This window comes from Heloderma suspectum, chromosome 1, assembly GCF_057233095.1.
Source record: "Heloderma suspectum isolate Gila_16-S chromosome 1, 16-S_ref, whole genome shotgun sequence".
Taxonomy (NCBI): Eukaryota; Metazoa; Chordata; class Lepidosauria; order Squamata; family Helodermatidae; genus Heloderma; species Heloderma suspectum.
Genome location: NC_139458.1, coordinates 106668255 through 106688617, shown reverse-complemented (window position 1 = coordinate 106688617; position 20363 = coordinate 106668255). Strand labels below are relative to the sequence as shown.

Here is a 20363-nt window from a genome sequence, read left to right as displayed (position 1 = left end):
TTCCCCAAGACTTCTTATTCTTATTCCCCAAGACTTCAGCATTATAGTTAGCCAAAGAGTGCAGTCTGAGGAGACTGCAAGGCCTGGGACTATGGAACTGATAGAGGTGAACCTGAGCACACCTGAGAGTGGAGGAGATGAGCCCACAGCGCCTGAGGAAAACAAGAGGGCAGCTAACACACCTAATCCCCACAGTGAAGCTGGCGACATCGGAGAGCCCAAGCTGAACGCAGCAGAACAGCAGGAACCCAGGAGGTCAGAGAGGGCCACCAAAGGTGTGCTGTCAGCCAGGTGGACTATTACTTTTCAGCCAGGGCACAGCAGATCCAAAAAGCCAGCAAGTTGGGAGGACATTGCCTCCTTGACCAAGGATGAGGCAGATAGGTGGAAGAAGGCAGCACAGGAAGAAATGGACCAATTACACCACAATGGAACCTGGACCCTGACTGAACTTCCTCCCAATTGCAAGGCAATCAGATGCAAGTGAACCTTCAAAGTGAAGCACAATGCAGATGGTGAAGTGGAATGCTACAAAGCTAGGTTAGTAGTGAAGGGATACTCTCAAAATTATGGGGAAGACTACTATGAAACGTTTGCCCCGGTGGTAAAGCACATCACCATTAGAGCAATGCTGAGCGTAGCAGCCAGCAGGGAGATGCAAGTTAGGCATCTAGACATTGAAAGAGCATTCCTGTATGGCAAAATAGAGGAAGACCTGTACATGATGCAACCACCAGAGTTTGTAGATCCAAGAGGGGCAAAGAAAGTGCGCAAATTGCACAAAAGCATTTACAGACTTAAGCAGGCTGCCAGGGCCTAGAACGAGAAATTAATATCCTAGTAAATCTAGGCTTCACCAAGAAGAAAGCAGACCCCTGCCTCTATACCACGCAAAAGGGGGGCAGGTAGGCATACATACTGGTGTATGTAGATGATCTGGTCCTGTGCTATGAACAGGAAAGCAATGGCATGGAAATTATGCTCAGACTGAAGCAGAACTTTAAAATCAAGGACCTGGGCCCAATAGCTCACTATTTGGGTATACAGGTCGAGAAGTGGGAGGATGGGAGCTTCCTCCTTGGTCAAAGACAAAAGATTGAAGAGATGCTGCTGGAGTTCGGAATGGCAGAAGAGAAAGAGGGCAAGACTCCCATGACCACAGATCACCTGAAGGGGTGAGACGACGACGTTCCACTGCTGGATAATCAGCAATATCGAAAGGCCATTAGTAAGCTGCTATTCATTGCGACAGTTACCAGAGCAGACATAGCTGCAGCCATGGGCATCCTGAGCAGGAAAGTGGCCAAGCCATCTCAACATGACTGGAACAGAGTGAAGCGTGTGATGCGCCACTTGAACGGTACTGCAGATACAAAGCTCAAACTGCCCAGCAGCACACATGTAGGGCTGATCAGGTTCATGGATGCAGACTAGGCGGGTGATGAGTCAGACCGCAAGTCCACATCAGGAAACCTGTTCACATACAGTGGTGGGGCTATCAGTTGGGCCAGTAAGAAGCAGGCAGTTGTGGCCATGTCTTCCACAGAAGCAGAATACGTGACAGCAGCCAACGCATGTCAGGAAGTGATTTGGCTCAGACAATTATTCACTAACATGGGACTGGAAAACACTCAAGCCACAGTGCTACATGAAGACAATCGGGGTGCCTGAAGCTAGCATCGAGTGAGAAGCTGAGACCACAGACAAAGAACATTGATGTGAGGCATCACCTCATTAGAGACTTAGTGGAGCAAGAGGTGATTGAACTGAAGTATTGCCTGACTGAAGAAATGGTGGTAGGTGTGCTGACAAAGCCTCTGCCAGGGGAACTGCACCAGCACCACCTGATGGGCATGGGATTAGTACAGTGACCCATTGCCCTCGAGAAGGGGTGTTGCAGGGACTAGGGCCATGAATCGCTTAACCTGAACTTGAAAGGTTACAATGTACCTGAGTGAGGTGGGAGGGGATCTCTGGGAGGCCGTTCTGCATTTTTTCTTTGTCTCCTCCCTCTACTTTCCTATCTTCTTCCTTCTTCCTCCTGCAAAGGATGCTGACCATGGAGCTGACCTCAGCCAACTTACCTTGAGATGTAAGTTTGTTATATATCCAGTAAAGTCTGTTCCTAACCCACCACTCGAGTGTGTTTTGTCTACATCTGTGGCTACTGACGAGTAGCTGATTTGGACTTCAGGTAGAGGGGGCATTTACTGTGCCAGCAAACAGTAGTGCCTTTTTCTTCTTTGAAATTGGGAACAAATGCAGCTTTACTGCTGCCCATGGTGACAGATGCAGCAACAGCAGTAGTGGACCTCTTCACAGTGGCTGCCAGTTGGTGCCACCATTTTCCTACCTCAGGATGCTCCTAGAATGATGCTATGTCACACAGCATCATTCTCAGAGCATTGAGGTCAGGGGATCAGGGAGAGAGATGGCAGCCACTAACTGGCAGTTGCCAAGAAGAGCTCAGCTTCAATATGCCTACTGCTACTTGAAAGGAAGCATGAATGCTACCACTGGCATTTTTTCCCAGTTAAAAGAAGAAGCAGCTGTCACTGGTTGCTACCACAGTAAGCACCCCCCAACATCAAAACCACTCAGAATGTTTTGTCACCACACTTGAAGATCAACAAAATGTCCCTCTCGCCTTCCCAATTTATCATCTACAAATGGGATGATGAATTTTGGGAACCATTTCATTTCACCCTACACAGTTTCCACTCTATTTCTTTTATAGAATGATAGAAACTGTACACATTTGAAGGATTATAGATTAGAGAGAATTTAAATGTTATAAGAAGGGCCAACAAGTAGATGGATCTGTGAATGCCCTATACTTCCATTGTTTGAACTTCTATTGAAGTACAATAATGGCTGAAGAAGAACTTATGTGGGAGACATGCACAACCATCAAATGCCTGTATAGCTTGTGCAGCTACCCCACAGTAAGTGCAAAGAGCTCAGTGTGGTAGTGTCAATGCTTTTTATAATGTCCAAAGCCAGCATAAGTGATAGCAAACTCCAGCGATACCAGGAATATGATGTACATGGAAGTAAAGAGTGAAAATGGAGGTTTGGTGACATTTGGCCAGTATGTGGAGAAATATATTTTTCCATACATGTAATGCAAAATACATGAAGGAATCTTTTGTTATTTTGAAAGTTTTGAAAACTTCTCATTTAGATAAGGTGCATTAATTTGCTTTAGGAATTCTAACCCAGAAAAGAAACAGAAAGCAAAGAGACCCCTGAAGATGGACGCTGATGTAGATTCAGAAAAAGAAATACACAGAACAGAATTTCAGCACTTTCTGGAACGGTGAACAAATCCATATCATAATCTATTATTTTCTGTTTAGATATTTTAACATACATGTGTTAAGGCTTGGTGGGGGTATCCATTATAGTTGATTAATCTCATTCACGTATAGGTTATCCAGGTTTACCTATTAGTACTATTGCTGCTCACTTACTTAGTGTCATCTGTGCATATGACACATTTGGAGAATTGTGGGCCCTTGGTCAAAAGAGCTTGAAGTCTAAGGATACATTCATGCTTCCTTTTAAGAAGCAGTAGTATTGAAACTTTCCTTCTCCATCCTTGAATGTAATATCTTACACCACCTGCTTTCCTTCTGCTTGCCAGATTAATTGTATTACGTTATTTTATTTATATCCCATCTCTTGGCCAAAGCACACAGCTGACAATAAAATAATCATAGAAAATTCAGACAATAAAACAAGATTCATCTTAAAATACAGTAATACAGTCCTTGAGTATGACGATGCAGCTTTAAAAGCAGAAATTATAAAGCAAGTATCAACAACCTTAATCTACTGCTCACCAATAAAACTGCATCAATTTGGTTGGACTCCAGAAGAGCAAATACCTTCTGAAAAGCACTGATTTTGTCATTCTGCAAAGATTTTGTTCCGCCATTCTGTACAGCTGAGGGATCACCAGTCTTGAAATTGGTCCCGGTGGATAGGATTAGTTATTCCCAGACCTGGAACTATTTTCACTTTAACTTAATAAGGGCTCCCCTGAGATGCTTGGACTTACAGCTCTTAAACCATGAACGGGGTAAGCTCCACTTTGGGGTATAGCAGCGCTGGGTTAATTGACATTTCTAATGAAGAGTACAGTTGCCCTGTTTATAATGTGCCATTTCTATTCCTTCAAGTGTTGGAGACTTAATGCAGACAGAGCCGTATATGCATGTTTTCCTTTGTTTGAAAGGTGCACCATGGCGTTGCATTTGCCTTTTGCTGCTAGAAGACTATTCACTGGAAAAGGGGTGGAAATCTTTCTTTTGAAAGACTTGGGAAGAGATCAGTTGGTAAGAAAAAATAAAAATGAAATTGGGAGCAACTCAGAAAAAGTTGTTCTTGTAAAATGAGCATATGATGATGAATGTCACTATATGTCATTCCAAAACGTTGCATGAACCTCTGTATTGGGATGTGTTCTGTTTACTTCTGTCTCTTTAGTTACACTTGCCTTTCAGTGAGTGGCTCATTCCCATCTATCAGGGGAAGCTGGCTCACTAGCAGCCCAGTATGAATGCCCACAGGGAGCCCACAGGAATGGGAGGCAGTTGCTCCTGCCAGCTCCTTGTGAGCTGCAGTGCTCCAGCTTCTGTGACAATATGAGACAAGGAAGCCCCGCAGCCCTGTTCCAGCTGGAAAACAGTGGAAATATCCCCTATCCCTTTGTCCAAAGCAGTGGTAGCATTGAAGCTGGAAAGCAGCCAGCAGGGAAGGAAGTATTGTGGCCTGCTCCTGTAGGTGTCACTGCTGTGGTCTTAGGGGCAATGTATTGGTGGCTGGCTTCCCATGCAAACTGAGAGCGCCACATAAAACACTTTATAATTCATTTAGTTGTGTCATTTGTTCTGTAGTACACACATGGAGTGCGCAGAAATTCATTGACTGGCTCCCACACACAGCCAAGTTCTCATCCACTTTTCCCATTGAGGTCAATTACTCCTGCTGACTTTTCTGGGAGATACGTAATGAGCTGAAATCAGGAATTTTGGTGAGATGAGAACGTGCCTCCTTCCTTACTAGCTTGTCTAGTGTTGGTGTAATGGGAGAAGGTTTTGTACCTATGACAATGCTTTCCATACTGTTTTTCCATTATTATTTTCCATTTGCTTTCTCCCATATTAATCAATGTGAGTAACACTTCTATAGAAGGAATTAAAGGAATGCCAGTTCTCAAGTCACTGTTGAACCCAGTGCCACCTGCAGAAGTTAGGCAGTCTTCTTTCATTTCTATGAAAGAAGATAAGTGCATGCTGTCATACTGACAAGAGCTTCACTAATGAGTAATTAAGGCTATCCCAGACAGTACTACGAAACAGGACTTTTTTATATCCAAGCACAGAAATTGAATAGCTGTTAGTGAAGACTGCCTCCATTGCTACTAAACTGGAAAACATATATGTGTATCTTGCTGTATCACAGAAAAGGCCTCTAGGTTCTGGAGCAAAGCCTATAACTTTACTAGTTAACACATGTTTAACTCAAAGATGGTAAATAATGGATAATCTCTGACCACAGTGAACTATCAGAGCAATAACTGTTGCAATGGGCAAGCAGACTTCAGAAATAAGGTCTGGTTTATAAAAGAGAATCTTACAAAGTATATAGGCTTAATTTGCATTTGCAATTTTGCTCAGGGCACAAGGCAGGAGAAATAACTTTCACAAACCCACCTTTTCCTTTGTAGGCAAAGGGGAATTAAATATTTAAGGAGGTGTCTAAATGACCAGAGGGTGCTTTCTGTCTGTAACAGTCATTTATCTCAACCTTGAAGGTAGAAGAACTACTTGTCATTTTAGTGAACAACTATGTTAAATGTGTAGCAAATTTTATTTTAATATTTATTGAGTCACTATTTCCTTTTTATCCTAGAGATTGCTTGTTTGAAGTTTATTATGTAATAAAAGAACTATATTATAGTATTAAATTTTCATTTAATGTGTGCTTTAAAGAAACTGAGAGAAATTTTAATATATGATCTATTCCTGTGGTTAACTTGCAAAGTACTGTGTTATAGAACCTTATTTATTTTGTTCCATTTAAAATTATTTTTACTTAAATATGATCCATCTAAATTTAAATAAAGTTTAGCAGGTTTCTACAGAATTCTATCTGACTTTGTAAAATTTGCTTTGTATTTTTCTGAGGGGATACAGTTGTTGCTTGTAGGTTTTGATTAATCAAAGCTTTCCCCTCAAAGCTCACACTGTATTCTGCTAGCTGTAGATTCTCTCACCTCAAGTATGCACAGCAGAAGATTCTTGGAATACTTTGACTAATATTTTGGCTAATAATATAATAAACGCAGTGAGGCAATCGAGAAATATCTGGAATTTTGCTCAGAACAGGAGCTCAGCTGAAGCATTTCACACTATGATTTTTGTTTTTTGGTTGCTATATAGTTTTGTTGTATTAATAGTTTTCTTTTGTTATTGTGTTATGATTTTAGTGTTTATGCCATATTTGTTAGCAGCTCTGAGTGCCTTAGTTGGATGAAAGAGGATATAGATGATTTTATAAATACATGATCTTATAAATAATTTTAAATAATTAAGCATTGAGTGCTTCCAGCATGTGAAATAAATCTATCAGTTTTGTAACAGATTTATGTTTCATGTGGAGAACAATGGATTGATCCCCAGTGGACTATGGCTCAGCATAAGAAACGTCTCGAACTTAGTAACTTGGCATCTGATATAACTGCTATTCGTGCCTACTGTGTTATGAGGAACACAAAAAGTGAGCCGATTTCTATGCTGTTTTTGTAAAATGTGTGTGTTTAATACATGTAAATAAGAATGATTTGTGTAAGATGTATAAAAGTGCAGAGATTGGGTTTGCACGACCACTGCAGCCCACTGTGACTTATTTTAGCCACAGTGGGTTGTGCTGTGTGCCAGGCAACTTTTAAATGCTCAAGCCGTGATGGCAGCTTGTCATGTCCTCTAAACACAGTGAGGGTGGCTTGTTGCCATGGTTAACAAACCACCTAGAATCCATGGGCTGTTTTAGAGTTGTGGGTGGTTTGTTAACTACGCCAACCACTCTCCTATGTTCAGATGACACGACAAGCCACAGTCACAGCTTGAATATTCAAAATGGCCACAAGTGCTACAGCCTGCCATGGCTGAAATAAGCTATGGTGGGTTGTTTGATCATGCAAACTGAGCGTTTCAGTGCCCATACAGGGAAAAATGTGTCGAGCCAAAAATTAGTCTTACTAAGTTTTGAAGGTGAATTAAGCTTAAATTTGTCCCAGGGAAACTCAAAAGTGTTTAACTTAGTCTGGGATGTGCCCAGTAATATTATGTTACTGTTGCCAAAACAATAAAAGTTTTGTAGCTGAAGGTAGACCTATTTTTCCCTTTTAGGTTCAGTCCGGTTGTGTGTGAGAATATATAACCTCTAGGTTCCAACTTTGTAACTGTAATTTGGTCCATAACCTCAGCTGCATCCTAAAGCTGGCATAACTGTGCAGATGTCTTTCTTATGGCTAATGTTTATTTGTTTATTGCATTTCTATAGTATCCAATAGCCAAATGTTTGGGAATAGGGGAACTGAAATACAAAGAACAGAGCAAATTGATTTTGTCCTATATGCCAGGCATAGTATAGCAAATGGGATAGATGGATTGGATGGATCAATGGATCGATCTATCGATAAACTGGATGGATGGATGGATGAACAGACAGACAGACAGACAGACAGACAGACAGGATGGACTGGGCTGTATGTGGGAGATAAAGCCCTGTTTTAAGCTGTTGTTCTGTGTTGGAGAGGCTATGCTGAAAATCTGTCTGCAGGGACATCTATAATCATGAAGGAGAGATCTCACCTGATAGCATATTGGTTACAGGTAACGGCCGATCTACATTGTGCCCGCTGTCGCAATGAATTCGGTGTCCTGTCAGGTTAAATGCTCTTGCATTAAAACATGATTATCCACACTCACCCATTTTCTCCGTTGGGGTGCTTCATCGAATGCGTGAGCTCAGTTCACACTCGAGCGCTGTGCTGTTTTCCTGCTCTTAAAGATGGAGGCTCTCAATGGAGGATCAGAAACTCTTCCTGTTTCTGCTGATTCCATGCCCACCATGCTCACAGCTCTCGACAGCCCCATGTTGTCTTCTGGCTACTGATTGCATAGCTTCCTCAGCACTCAATGTTTCCTCAGCAACAAGCAAAGGGCTGGATGTGCGCACACTTGTCTGATCTCGGAAGCTAAGCAGGGTCGGCCCCGGTCAGTAGTTGGATGGGCAACCGCCTGGGAAACAGGCTTCCTACATTGAGCAGGGGGTTGGTCTATCCCTTCCAGAGAGAGTAAGTTTTATCCCCTTCTATCCCCCACTTCGGATTTTTTTTAAAAATTAAGGCGCTATCTTCGAAGAATTGTGGCTTCTCCGCGATGCTTCCCCCCCCAATTCAGACATGATCTTTGAAGATTTGAAAATTCGAAGATTTGAAGCTTCAAATCTTTGAATTTTTGAATCTTTGAAGATCATGCCTGAATTAGAAAAAAAAAATCATGGAGAAGCCACGATTCTTTGAAGATAATGCCTTAATTAAAAAAAACACAACAGCCGAAGCAGGGGATAGAAGGGGGTAAAACTTAGTCTCATTTGAAGGGATAGAGCAACTCCCTGCTCAATGCAAGAAGCCTGATTCCCAGGCGATTGCCCATCCAACTACTGACCGGAGCCAACTCTGCTTAGCTTCCGAGATCAGACAAGCGTGCACACATCCAGCCCTTTGCTTGTTGCTGAGGAAACAGTGCTGAGGAAGCTATGCGATCAGTAGCCAGAAGATGACATGGGGCTGTTGAGAGCTGTGATTGGACAGGAGGGAAATACAAACACCGCCATATATGGACAGGCAGGGTAGCGGACTATAACCAGATATGGTAGCAAGGCAGAAAATCAGAGCACATCAAGGGGAAATACCGGGATATCAGGGTATTGAAAGCGGGAGCACGGAAGCGGGAAATTCCGGTTCCAATTCAAGGCAGCTACTGCGTAGTGTGAAAGATGGGTGGTGAAACCTCATTGGAAGCGAAAAAACCCGTAAGTGTAGATCGGCCCTAAGAAACCTCTTCTGCGACTTATTTAAGAGTAACATCCTTGCATACATTTTTCCAGGTCTTGCTTTAGAAGTCAAGAATGGCATTGTTGTTGGAGCCAAACTTTCCGTTGAAAAAACTACAGTGGAATTTGAAGGGGGGAAAGTTCCTGAAGAGCCTGAAGAAAGACAAGCTGAAGAAAACACTGAGAAAATAAAATATGACATCGATAAATATCTGTAAGTAATCAGAACAGCTGCAGTGTGTATATTTAAAGATACTCTTTTTTGTGCAGGTGGTAGACTCTTTAGAAACAAAAATTCCATTTATGCAGTGTTTAGACTGCAGCAATTAGGATGCAGGCATAATTTCCACTCAGTTTTATATGGCATCTTATCTCATTATTTCTTCTTTACAATTTTAAAGCATTTTAATTGTTTCTCCGTCTGCTTAAAATGAATGGAAAACACACACACACACACAAATACTTAACAATATCTTCAGTGGCACAAGTATATAGAATATAAGCACATTAAGGTATAGTTGAGTCCTGTTGCTATTTTACCTTCTGTTAATTTTAATTGATCTTTGAATTTATTTTTTTCTGTATATGTTTGGTAGTCAAACGTAATAGATATTACAGATCAAAGTTGGAAAATGTGTATTATAAATGTTGTAGAAAGAAAGCAGGATAAGAAACTAAAATCATTGCAGTAGTCATAGCAAGAAGACTTCAGAAAACCTCCAAAGCCTATGGAACTGGTGTCCAAATTCTTCCCCAAGTTATTCTTTACATACACAATGGAAAGGGAAAAAATAGGATGAAAGATACAATTCAGGATTACTCAGTCATGCAGATGACTAAGATCTGGATAAGTGAGGTGGTCTTTTCCTCCCCCCACCCCTTATATAAATATTAAGCATTTTAAAACCCCATTGCTATCATGGAATGGAGTTTTAAATCAATGGATTGAGTCCAAGGACCTTAGTGCGATCAGAACACATTTCTGCCCACAGTAGAAGGTGTCTGTGATTTTTGCCAAATTTCCCTTCCAGCTGCAGCCCTCTGTGCCACATCCCATGCCTTTCCCAAGGGTCCTCCAACTCTCATGACTGACTTATTGAGGACAGAGGCTGTAGCAAAGAGGAGATTGCCAGAAAGCCCCATTCCATGAGCACATTTCATAGGATCTAGCTCAATGGTACTTAAAAGTGCTTAGGCTGGATAATGCCCAGGGTTATAAATTTCCCCCCATTTTAACTACTTATTCTTATGACCAAATATTTAATTCAAAATTAAATTAAGTTCAATTCAAACTTAATTGCTCCCAGACCACCACAACAGAGAGTCCTGTGGCACCTTCAAGGCTAATGGAGTAATCTTAACCCCTCAATCTACTGGTTGGAGGGGGCTAGGATGAGGTGTAAGTGTCCCTCCACTGATGGAAGGACACATCTGCCTTGAAGACCACCAAGGAAAGCTCTGTAGGTGTAGATCTACTGGCAGTGGTAGGCTCCGAAATGATCCACCACTTCACTCTCTTCGCCCTGACCCCACTTAGGATTGCTGTTTGCTATGTTGATTCTATCATGCCCTTTGGAAGACTAGAGCCTCCTTTTTCAGATGCATCTCTGTATGAAATGATTTACCAACTAACATCAAGCATCCTTTTTCATAATAAAGTATTGATCCCTACTCAGCACTGAATTTGGTTTTATGACATTATAGAAAATGGGAATTATATTTTGTTGATACTGATGTTACATGAATATATGGGGAAAAAATCCAGTTGGTACAATAGAACTTATTGTTGCCCATGAGTAACACAAAAGCCTACAAAACCTGATTGACCAGAGACCATAACGGAAACGGGAAAAAGTGAATCTGTATACCTTGAGGGGTATTATAGGTCATCATACCACTATCCCATTGTCAAGTTTCTGAAAAACCTTTGACTGTACACAGCCTTAATGGAAGAGTGCTACAGTTGGAAATAATGGTATTGGTTTGAAACTGCTAGTAAAAAAAAATGTATTTACTTATTTGAGCAATAGGTGGCACTGTTGTTTTCTGAAACATTGAAAAGCTGCCAGCAGTACTGGAAAGAATCATTTCGAAATTATAGACTGGCTATGTGGTGATACTAAGACCATGTCAGCGCATGACCCAACTGTAGCGAAATATTCATTTTAGAAATGGATAATAATATATATTTGGTGCTTTTGTATGCACTGTCTTCTTGCATATAAAAATCATAGAAAAAGTTCTAGAGAACACAATTACAGATTTGGTGATTGCACTGCATATGTAATAACAGAGCATATTTCTCCAGTGCTCCCTGTTTGGACAATACTGCCATTTCACTGTCTTGCACAGAATGCAATGGGACCCTCAAAGAAACTTCATTTGGACAAGCTAATATTTTTGTGGGGAGTAGACCTGTAAGAGACTTTCCTTCCCTGCAATAAGATTGTGTATGGTATATAGCATACAAAAACAGTGGATTGGATCCAGACTTGCCCCTCTGTGATTGGAAGGGCTCCTTCCAATCACAGAGGAAACCAGGACCCAAGAAAAGCTCTCCGCTGGAGGAAAGGGCCGAATTGGTAATTTCCAGCAATCTCTCCTTCCCCATGCAACCCCGCTGTACCACTACCTACACTGCTCCAGAGGGTTCCTTGACTCTTCAAAGTAATTTTAGGGGGCATGGGGGGTGCAGGTAAGAGGGGGTATCAGTGAAAATCTTCCCCTCCCCGTTCTGCCCAAAGGAGCAGCTAGGTCATGGAGTTCCAGTCTACGCAACTCTGGATCTAATCCAATGAAGCTGCAGTCAGATACAATTTAAATTGTATAAGTGTTCACAACTGCCACAAAGGGAACATATCCTTGCTTTTAGAATATAGCTTCCAGCTGAAAGTTTCACAAACAAGGATGTGCCTTTTGTTTTTATAGAGCCGTTCGATGCAATCCTAATGCATTTATGATATCCGTCTACATGGTGTCCGGTTTCTCCTGTAAGAGAATGCTCCATGTGTGTGACAGGCTTTTCCAGACATATAAAAGCACTGAGCAGCCCATCGAATAAGTGATAACCCTTTCAAATAAAAGAAATAAGACACTTGACAAACATTAGAATGAGACATGTACACATGCTCTGAAGTCGGGATTCAGCCTGCTTTAGACGAGGTATGTTATTGTTCAGTCGTTCAGTCGTGTCCGACTCTTCGTGACCCCATGGACCATAGCATGCCAGGCCTTCCTGTCCTGCGCTCTCTCCCGGAGTGTGCTCAAGTTCATATTCATTGCATCGGTGATGCTATCTAGCCATCTCATCCTCTGCTGTCCCCTTCTCCTTTTGCCTTCAGTCTTTCCCAGCATCAGGGTCTTTTCCAGAGAGTTTTCTCTTCGCATTAGGTGGCCAAAATATTTGAGCTTCAGCTTCAGTATCTGTCCTTCCAATGAGCAGTCAGGGTTGATTTCCTTTAGGATGGACTGATTTGACCTCCTTGCAGTCCAGGGGACTCGTAAGAGTCTTCTCCAGCACCATAGTTCGAAAGCATCAATTCTTCGGTGCTCAGCCTTCCTTATAGTCCAGCTCTCACAGCCATATATTACTACTGGGAAAACCATAGCTTTGATTAGACAGACCTTTGTCGGTAAGGTGATGTCTCTGCTTCTTACTATGCTGTCTAGGTTTGCCATAGCTTTCCTCCCAAGGAGCAAGAGTCTTTTAATTTCATGGCTACATTCACCGTCTGCGGTGATCTTGGAGCCCAAGAAAGTAAAATCTGTCACTGCTTCCATTTCTTCCCCTTCTATATGCCAGGAAGTGATGGGGCCAGATGCCATGATCTTAGTTTTTTAATGTTGAGTTTCAAACCAGCTTTTGCACTCTCCTCTTTCACCCTCAACAAGAGGCTCTTTAGATCCTCTTCGCTTTCTGCCATTAGGATGGTATCGTCTGCATATCGGAGGTTGTTGATAATTCTCCCGGCAATCTTAATTCCGACCTGTGATTCATCCAACCCGGCATTTCTCATGATGTACTCTGCATATAAGTTAAATAAGCAGGGTGACAATATGCAGCCTTGTCGTACTCCTTTCCCAATTTTGAACCACTCGGTTGTTCCATGTCTGGTTCTTACTGTTGCTTCTTGAACCTCGTACAGGTTTCTCAGGAGACAGGTAAGGTGGTCTGGTACTCCCATCACTTTAAGAATTTGCCACAGTTTGTGGTGATCCACACAATCAAAGGCTTTAGCGTAGTCAATGAAGCAGAAATAGACGTTTTTCTGGAATTCTCTTGCTTTCTCCATCATCCAGCGCTGGCATGTGAAATGAGCGCAATTGTACGGTAGTTTGAACACTCTTTGGCATTGCCCTTCTTTGGAATTGGAATGTAAACTGACCTTTTCCAGTCTTGCGGCCATTGTTGAGTGTTCCAAATTTGTTGGCATATTGAGTGCAGCACTTTAACAGCATCATCTTTTAGGATTTTAAATAGCTCAGCTGGAAGACTGTCATCTCCGCTAGCTTTGTTGTTACTAATGCTTCCTAAGGCCCACTTGACTTCACTCTCGAGGATGTCCGGCTCATGTTCAGTGACCGCACTATCATGGCTATCAGGGACATTCAGATCTTTCCTGTATAGTTCTTCTGTGTATTCCTGCCACCTCTTCTTAATCTCATCTGCTTCTGTGAGGTCCCTGCCTTCTTTGTCCTTTATCATGCCCGTCTATGCACAAAATGTTCCCTTGAGATCTCCTGTTTACTTGAAGAGATCTCTAGTCTTTCCCATTCTGTTGTTTTCCTCGATTTCTTTGCATTGTTCATTTAAGAAGGCCTTCTTGTCTGCCCTTGCTATTCTCTGGAACTCTGCATTCAGTTGGATATATCTTCCCCTTTCTCCCTTGCTTTTCGCTTCCCTTCTTTCCTCAGCTACTTGTAAAGCCTCATCAGACAGCCACTTGGCTTTCTTGCATTTCTTTTTCTTTGGGATGGATTGAGTTGCTGCCTCCTGAAGAATGTTACGGACCTCCGTCCATAGTTCCTCAGGCACTCTGTCTATCAGGTCTAATCCCTGAAATCTATTCCTCACCTCCACTGTATATTCATAAGGGATATGATTTAGGTCATACCTGAATGGTTGAGTGGTTTTCCCTATGTTCTTCAATCTAAGCTGAAATTTTGCAACAAGAAGCTCATGATCTGAGCCACAGTCAGCTCCAGGTCTTGTTTTTACTGACTGTATAGAGCTTCTCCATCTTTGGCTGCAAAGGACATAATCAATCTGATTTCGATATTGACCATTTGGTGATGTCCATGTGTAGAGTCGTCTCTTGTGCTGTTGGAAAAGAGTGTTTGCTATGATCAGCATGTTCTCTTGGCAAAACTCTATTAGCTTTTGTCCTGCTTCATGGTGTACACCAAGGCCATGCCTGCCTGTTATCCCAGTGATTTCTTGACTTCCTACTTTCGCATTCCAATCCCCTATGATGAAGAGGACATCTTTTTTTTGGTGTTAGTTCTAGAAGGTGTTGTAGGTCTTCATAGAACCAATCAACCTCAGCTTCTTCGGCCTCAGTGGCTGGGGCATAGACTTGAATTACTGTGATGTTGAATGGTTTGCCTTGGATTCATACTGAGATCATTCTATCGTTTTTGAGATTGTACCCCAGTACTGCTTTTCCCACCCTTTTGTTGACTATGAGTGCTACTCCATTTCTTCTAAGGGATTCTTGCCCACAGTAGTAGATATGATGGTCACCTGACTTAAATTTGCCCATGCTTGTCCATTTTAGTTTACTGATTCCCAAGATGTCGATGTTCAATCTTGCCATCTCATGTTTGACCACCTCCAGCTTACCTTGATTCATTGATCTGACATTCCAGGTTCCTAAACAATATTGTTCTTTACAGCATCAGATTTTCTTTTCCACCAGAAAAGAACACCACCACCACCAGACACATCCACTGCTGAGCGTCCTTTCGGCTTTGGCCCAGCCGCTTCACTCTTTCTGGCGCTACTTGGAAATTCCCTCTGCTCTTCCCCAGTAGTATATTGGACACCTTCTGACCTGAGGGGCTCATCTTCCGGCGTCATCTCTTTTAGCCTTGTGATACGTTCCATGGGGTTTTCTTGGCAAGAATACTGGAGTGGGTTGCCATTTCCTTCTCCAGTGGACCACATTTTGTCAGAACTCTCTGCCATGACCTGTCCGTCTTGGGTGGCCCTGCACGGCATAGCTTATGGCTTCACTGAGTTACGCAAGCCCCTTCGCCACAACAAGGCAGTGATCCATGAAGGGGGATAACTCCCCTCAAAGAATCAGACTCACACTTTGGGGTCCTTCTTGACTCGGCTTTGCACCTGGATGCCCAGATGGTGGCTGTGGCCAGGTGTGCCTTTGCCCAGCTTAGGCTGGTTCATCAATTACACCTGTTCCTGGGAAAGTCAGACCTGGCCACTGTGAACCATGTCTGAGTTACATGTACTTTGGATTACAGCAACATCCTCTTCATGGGGTTACCTTTGAAGAGTCTTCAGAAACTTAAGTCGGTCTAGAGGATGTTAGTGGACACTCACCCATCATGTCATGTTACACCTGTTGTGCAACAGCTGCACTGGTTGCCAATTCATTTCCTGGCACAATTCAAAGTGTCAGTGGTTACCTTTAAATCACTAAATGGTTTGTGTCCAGAATATCTTAGGAACTGTCTCCTCCCATACCAGCTTGACCACGCCCTAAGAGAGGGTCTCCTCTATGTCCCATACACGGCAGAGGCTCAATTGGTTGGGACAGGAGAAAGGGCATTTTTGATGGCTGACCCCAAACTGTGGAATTCATTGCCCCATGAGGCTCAGTCCCTGCTGCCCTTGCTGTTTTTTGCCAGATGGTGAAGAGATTGTTTTACTCTGGCAGACCTTTGTTCTATTGGGTAAATAATATTTACTCTCTATCTGATTATTCTGTTGTATCTGCTGAGACTGTCTTTGCTTTTGTTTTATTTTATTGATAGTTATTGTACTATGTAGTTGGTTTTAACTGTTGTAAGCTGTCCTGGGTGTTGCACATGCAATAGAAGAGCAGGATATAAATATGCATGGGTTGGATCCAAGCTAAGTTAGTTTCACTGACTTCCTATTAAAGTCAATGGGGACTAACTTATTTCAATGGGACCTGAGTTCAACTAAGTCTGGATCCAAGTCTACCCTTCACCATATCTCAGTCTAATGCCTCCTATTTCAGATGGCTCCTGCTGTTATGGTTTGCAGCTTTCTTGCTGACCTCTATCCTCAAAGAAAATAATTCCTTAGTAAAAAAAGAAAAGAAAAAAGAAATGCACTTGAACATGCAAAAAAAAAAAAAGTTTTCATGGGCAATTTGAAAGAACCCCATAAATGGCAAGTGCACTGGCGATAACGAGTATATATTTATTTAGAGAAGGTCTGCAGAAAGCCCTGGAGACAGTTCTACAATTCAGTGTTTAAATATTTGAGTAAGCATTGCATTAAGCTGTTTTCTGCATTTGGTTTAAAGGCCTCACTTCCTGAATTGGATTCCATAACATAGTCTTCCATGTAGAAAGCTAATAATATGTGTGAAAAGTAAGCTGTGACCCTAAGTACACTTTCTTAATTTAAAATATTTCATATTGTTACTTCTAGGTTTAACTTTAATTTACTCACTTTTCCATCAGTATTAACCAGCTATGAAAGTATTAAATTGGACATGTTTAAACCTATTTTTTATTTTTGGTTTGGATGGGACAAGCCAAAACTTATCTGAACACCATGAACCGGATTAGAACCTACTGACTGAATCAAGAATTTTGCCTGCAAGTAAATGATGAAACCATAAACCTCTTGCAGTGAAGCACTGGATTACAAAAATCTGGGAAATGCCAAAGTGACAGGGTTGAGGGAATATGTTCAGTCACAGGATGGGAGATAAAAATGAACAGAGACATTTCAGAAAGCTTTGTTTCCTTTATTGATTTTATAAGCACCAAATTCAGCTGGGTCATTTGTAAATATAGCTCTTTTGTTTTAATATAAGTGTATTTCTCTGGTGTGTTGGTTATATTGGCTATCAAGCTATCTAGATAATTTAATAAAAACATATTTTCATTTAACCTATATTAATAAATTGCTAATAACAAGGCAGCAGGAGACAACGGTATCCCAGCTGAACTGTTTAAAATCTTGCAAGATGATGCTGTCGAGGTGATGCATGCCATATGTCAGCAAATTTGGAAAACACAAGAATGGCCAACAGTTTGGAAAAAATCAACTTATATCCCCATACCAAAAAAGAGAAACACTAAAGAATGTTCAAACTATTGAACAGTGGCACTTATTTCACATGCCAGTAAGGTAATGCTCAAGATCTTGCAAGGTAGACTCCAGCAATTCATGGAACGAGAATTGCCAGATGTACAAGCTGGGTTTAGAAAAGGCAGAGGAACTAGAGACCAAATTGCCAATATCCGCTGGATAATAGAGAAAGCCAGGGAGTTTCAGAAAAACATCTATTTCTTTTTTATTGACTACTCTAAAGCCTTTGACTGTGTGGATCATAACAAATTGTGGCAAGTTCTTGGTGGTATGGGGATACCAAATCATCTTGTCTGCCTCCTGAGGAATCTGTATAATGACCAAGTAGCAACGGTAAGAACAGGCCACAGAACAACGGACTGGTTTAAGATTGGGAAAGAAGTACGGCAGGGTTGTATACTCTCACCCTACCTATTCAACCTGTATGCAGAACACATCGTGCAACGTGCTGGGCTTGATGAAGCCAAGGCTGGAGTTGAAATCACTGGAAGAAACATTAACAATGTCAGATATGCAGATGATACCACTTTGATGGCTGAAAGCGAGGAAGAGCTGAGGAACCTTCTGACGAAGGTGAAAGAAGAAAGTGCAAAAGCTGGGTTGCAGTTAAACCTCAAAAAAACCAAGATTATGGCAACCAGCTTGATTGATAACTGGCAAATAGAGGGAGAAAATGTGGAGGCAGTGACAGATTTTGTCTTTCTAGGCGCAAAGATTACTGCAGATGCTGACTGCAGCCAGGAAATCAGAAGACATTTACTTCTTGGGAGGAGAGCAATGACAAATCTTGATAAAATAGTTAAGAGCAGAGACATCACACTGACAACAAAGGTCTACATAGTTAAAGCAATGGTATTCCCCGTAGTGACCTATGGCTGCGAGAGCTGGACCATAAGGAAGGCTGAGCGAAGGAAGATAGATGCTTTTGAACTGTGGTGTTGGAGGAAAATTCTGAGAGTGCCTTGGACTGCAAGAAGATCAAACCAGTCCATACTCCAGGAAATAAAGCCAGACTGCTCACTTGAGGGAATGATATGAAAGGCAAAACCGAAGTACTTTGGCCACATAATGAGAAGACAGGATACCCTAGAGAAGATGCTGATGCTAGGGAAAGTGGAAGGCAAAAGGAAGAGGGGTCGACCAAGGGCAAGATGGATGGATGATATTCTGGAGGTGATGGACTCGACCTTGGGGGAGCTGGGGGTGGCGATGGCCAACAGGAAGCTCTGGCGTGGGCTGGTCCATGAAGTCACGAAGAGTCGGAAGCAACTGAACGAATAAACAACAACAAATATTAATAAAAGAGTGGCAATAGATCATACGTCTGGCTGATTTTAAAAATCTGGAATATAGCCCTGGCAGAAAAGTTAACTCTGCACAGTAGACAAATTAAAGGAGTAATTCATCAAGATTCATTTTTTGAAACATGGCTTCCTTTATATTCATACATAAACAAAGGCCACAAAAAAAGGCATCCTCCTGCAAATCAATTTGTTTTTCAGAAGGGCATTATCACCTGAAAAAAACCAATAACCATTCACTAACTCGGAAAACTTTACAAAACTGAAAATGTGCAACTCATTGTTGGTTTTAGACTATGTGCAAGATGAGCTATAGCTCAGTAGTCGAGCACATGCTTTGCACACAGAAGGTCCCAGGTTCAATCCCTGGGTTCTCCAGATAAGGAGATCCTAGAGATCTGCTGCCAGTCAGTGTTGACAATACTGGGCTAGATGGACCCATGTTCTTACTCAGTATAAGCCAGCTTCCAATGTTCCTATGTAATACTGTGTTATTATTGTATATTGTAAAAAATTGAATGAGTATATTATTAAGAAATTGTGTATTATTTTAAAAAAACTGAATCAGCGACAATGTCTGGGGTGCCATAGGATGCTGCAGATCCTCTCTTTGGAAGCAGGACACTGAGCTGCGGCCTTGGAGGAGATCTGATTATGGATCTCTCCCCACCCCAAACTCCCAGCCACCATGGAAAGCTCTGCAGTGGCTCCTCTCCCAAAGTCAGAGCTCTGACCTTGGGAAAAGGACAGAGAGAAAGAAAGGGGATGGGATGTGCCAGACAGGGAAGGAAGAGGAGAGGCCAAGAATCTGCCAGAACTAAAAGTCTCTCAGGCCCCAGTCTCACCCCCAACAGCACAACCCAGCTAGATAGGCTCAGAGTCCATCTAGTGAAAAAAGGCTATTTGGAGGACAGAGATGTGAAAATCACCCCCATCACACTTCCCGCCATGTTGGCAACACCTAGATGGGCATAGGATTCTTGGAAGCCTGCAGTCTCAGAGGCTTCCATCCTCCAGACTCCTGGGCAATAGGATTGCAGCTTAAGTCTTTACAATGACAATCAAAATTGGACTCATTTATCTTGGGAATCATTGTGGTTTAGTGAATAGAACACCTGTCTACACTACAACTTATATGTTAACAAGTTAACTGTTTCCCACAAAGAATCCTGGAAACTGTAGTTTGGTGAGGTACTGAGAATAATAATGCTACTACAACTGGTAGAGTCTTCCCCAAAGTATACCTTACTGGCCAGGCAGGGAACTCTCTGGTGGTATTTTTGACTCTTGAAGTAACTTCAAAGCACCAAGTGAATATCAAATTCTACTGACCTATCTATCTTTATGCCATTCATTGGGGGGAACCACTATCCATGGGCAATTTCTTGCCCCATGGATCAGGCAAATTCTTGCCCCAGCAACAGCAATTAACCAACCATATTCTGAAGAAAGGCTTCATAACACACTTCTAGTTTACATAGGTTTGTGATTAGTATGTTGTGAGAACATGTCAGCAATGTTATGAGAGCCATCTCTTTATGTTATGAGAATCATTTCTTTTATCTTACTTTTCTCATACAGCTTAATCATAGCACCTCCCAGTGCCATCTCTGGAAAAA

The 20363-nt window shown here is 42.0% G+C and overlaps 1 protein-coding gene across 1 annotated transcript in view; it reads left to right on the top strand.

Moving 5' to 3' along the window:
• Positions 1-20363, top strand: part of DCDC1 (doublecortin domain containing 1) — a 465182-nt gene that overhangs the window by 404060 nt on the left and 40759 nt on the right. The window contains exons 23-26 of the mRNA XM_084852919.1: positions 3209-3319; positions 4241-4340; positions 6651-6786; positions 9184-9343. Coding sequence (XP_084709045.1) covers positions 3209-3319; positions 4241-4340; positions 6651-6786; positions 9184-9343 — 507 coding nt within the window. The remainder of the gene's footprint in view (positions 1-3208; positions 3320-4240; positions 4341-6650; positions 6787-9183; positions 9344-20363) is intronic.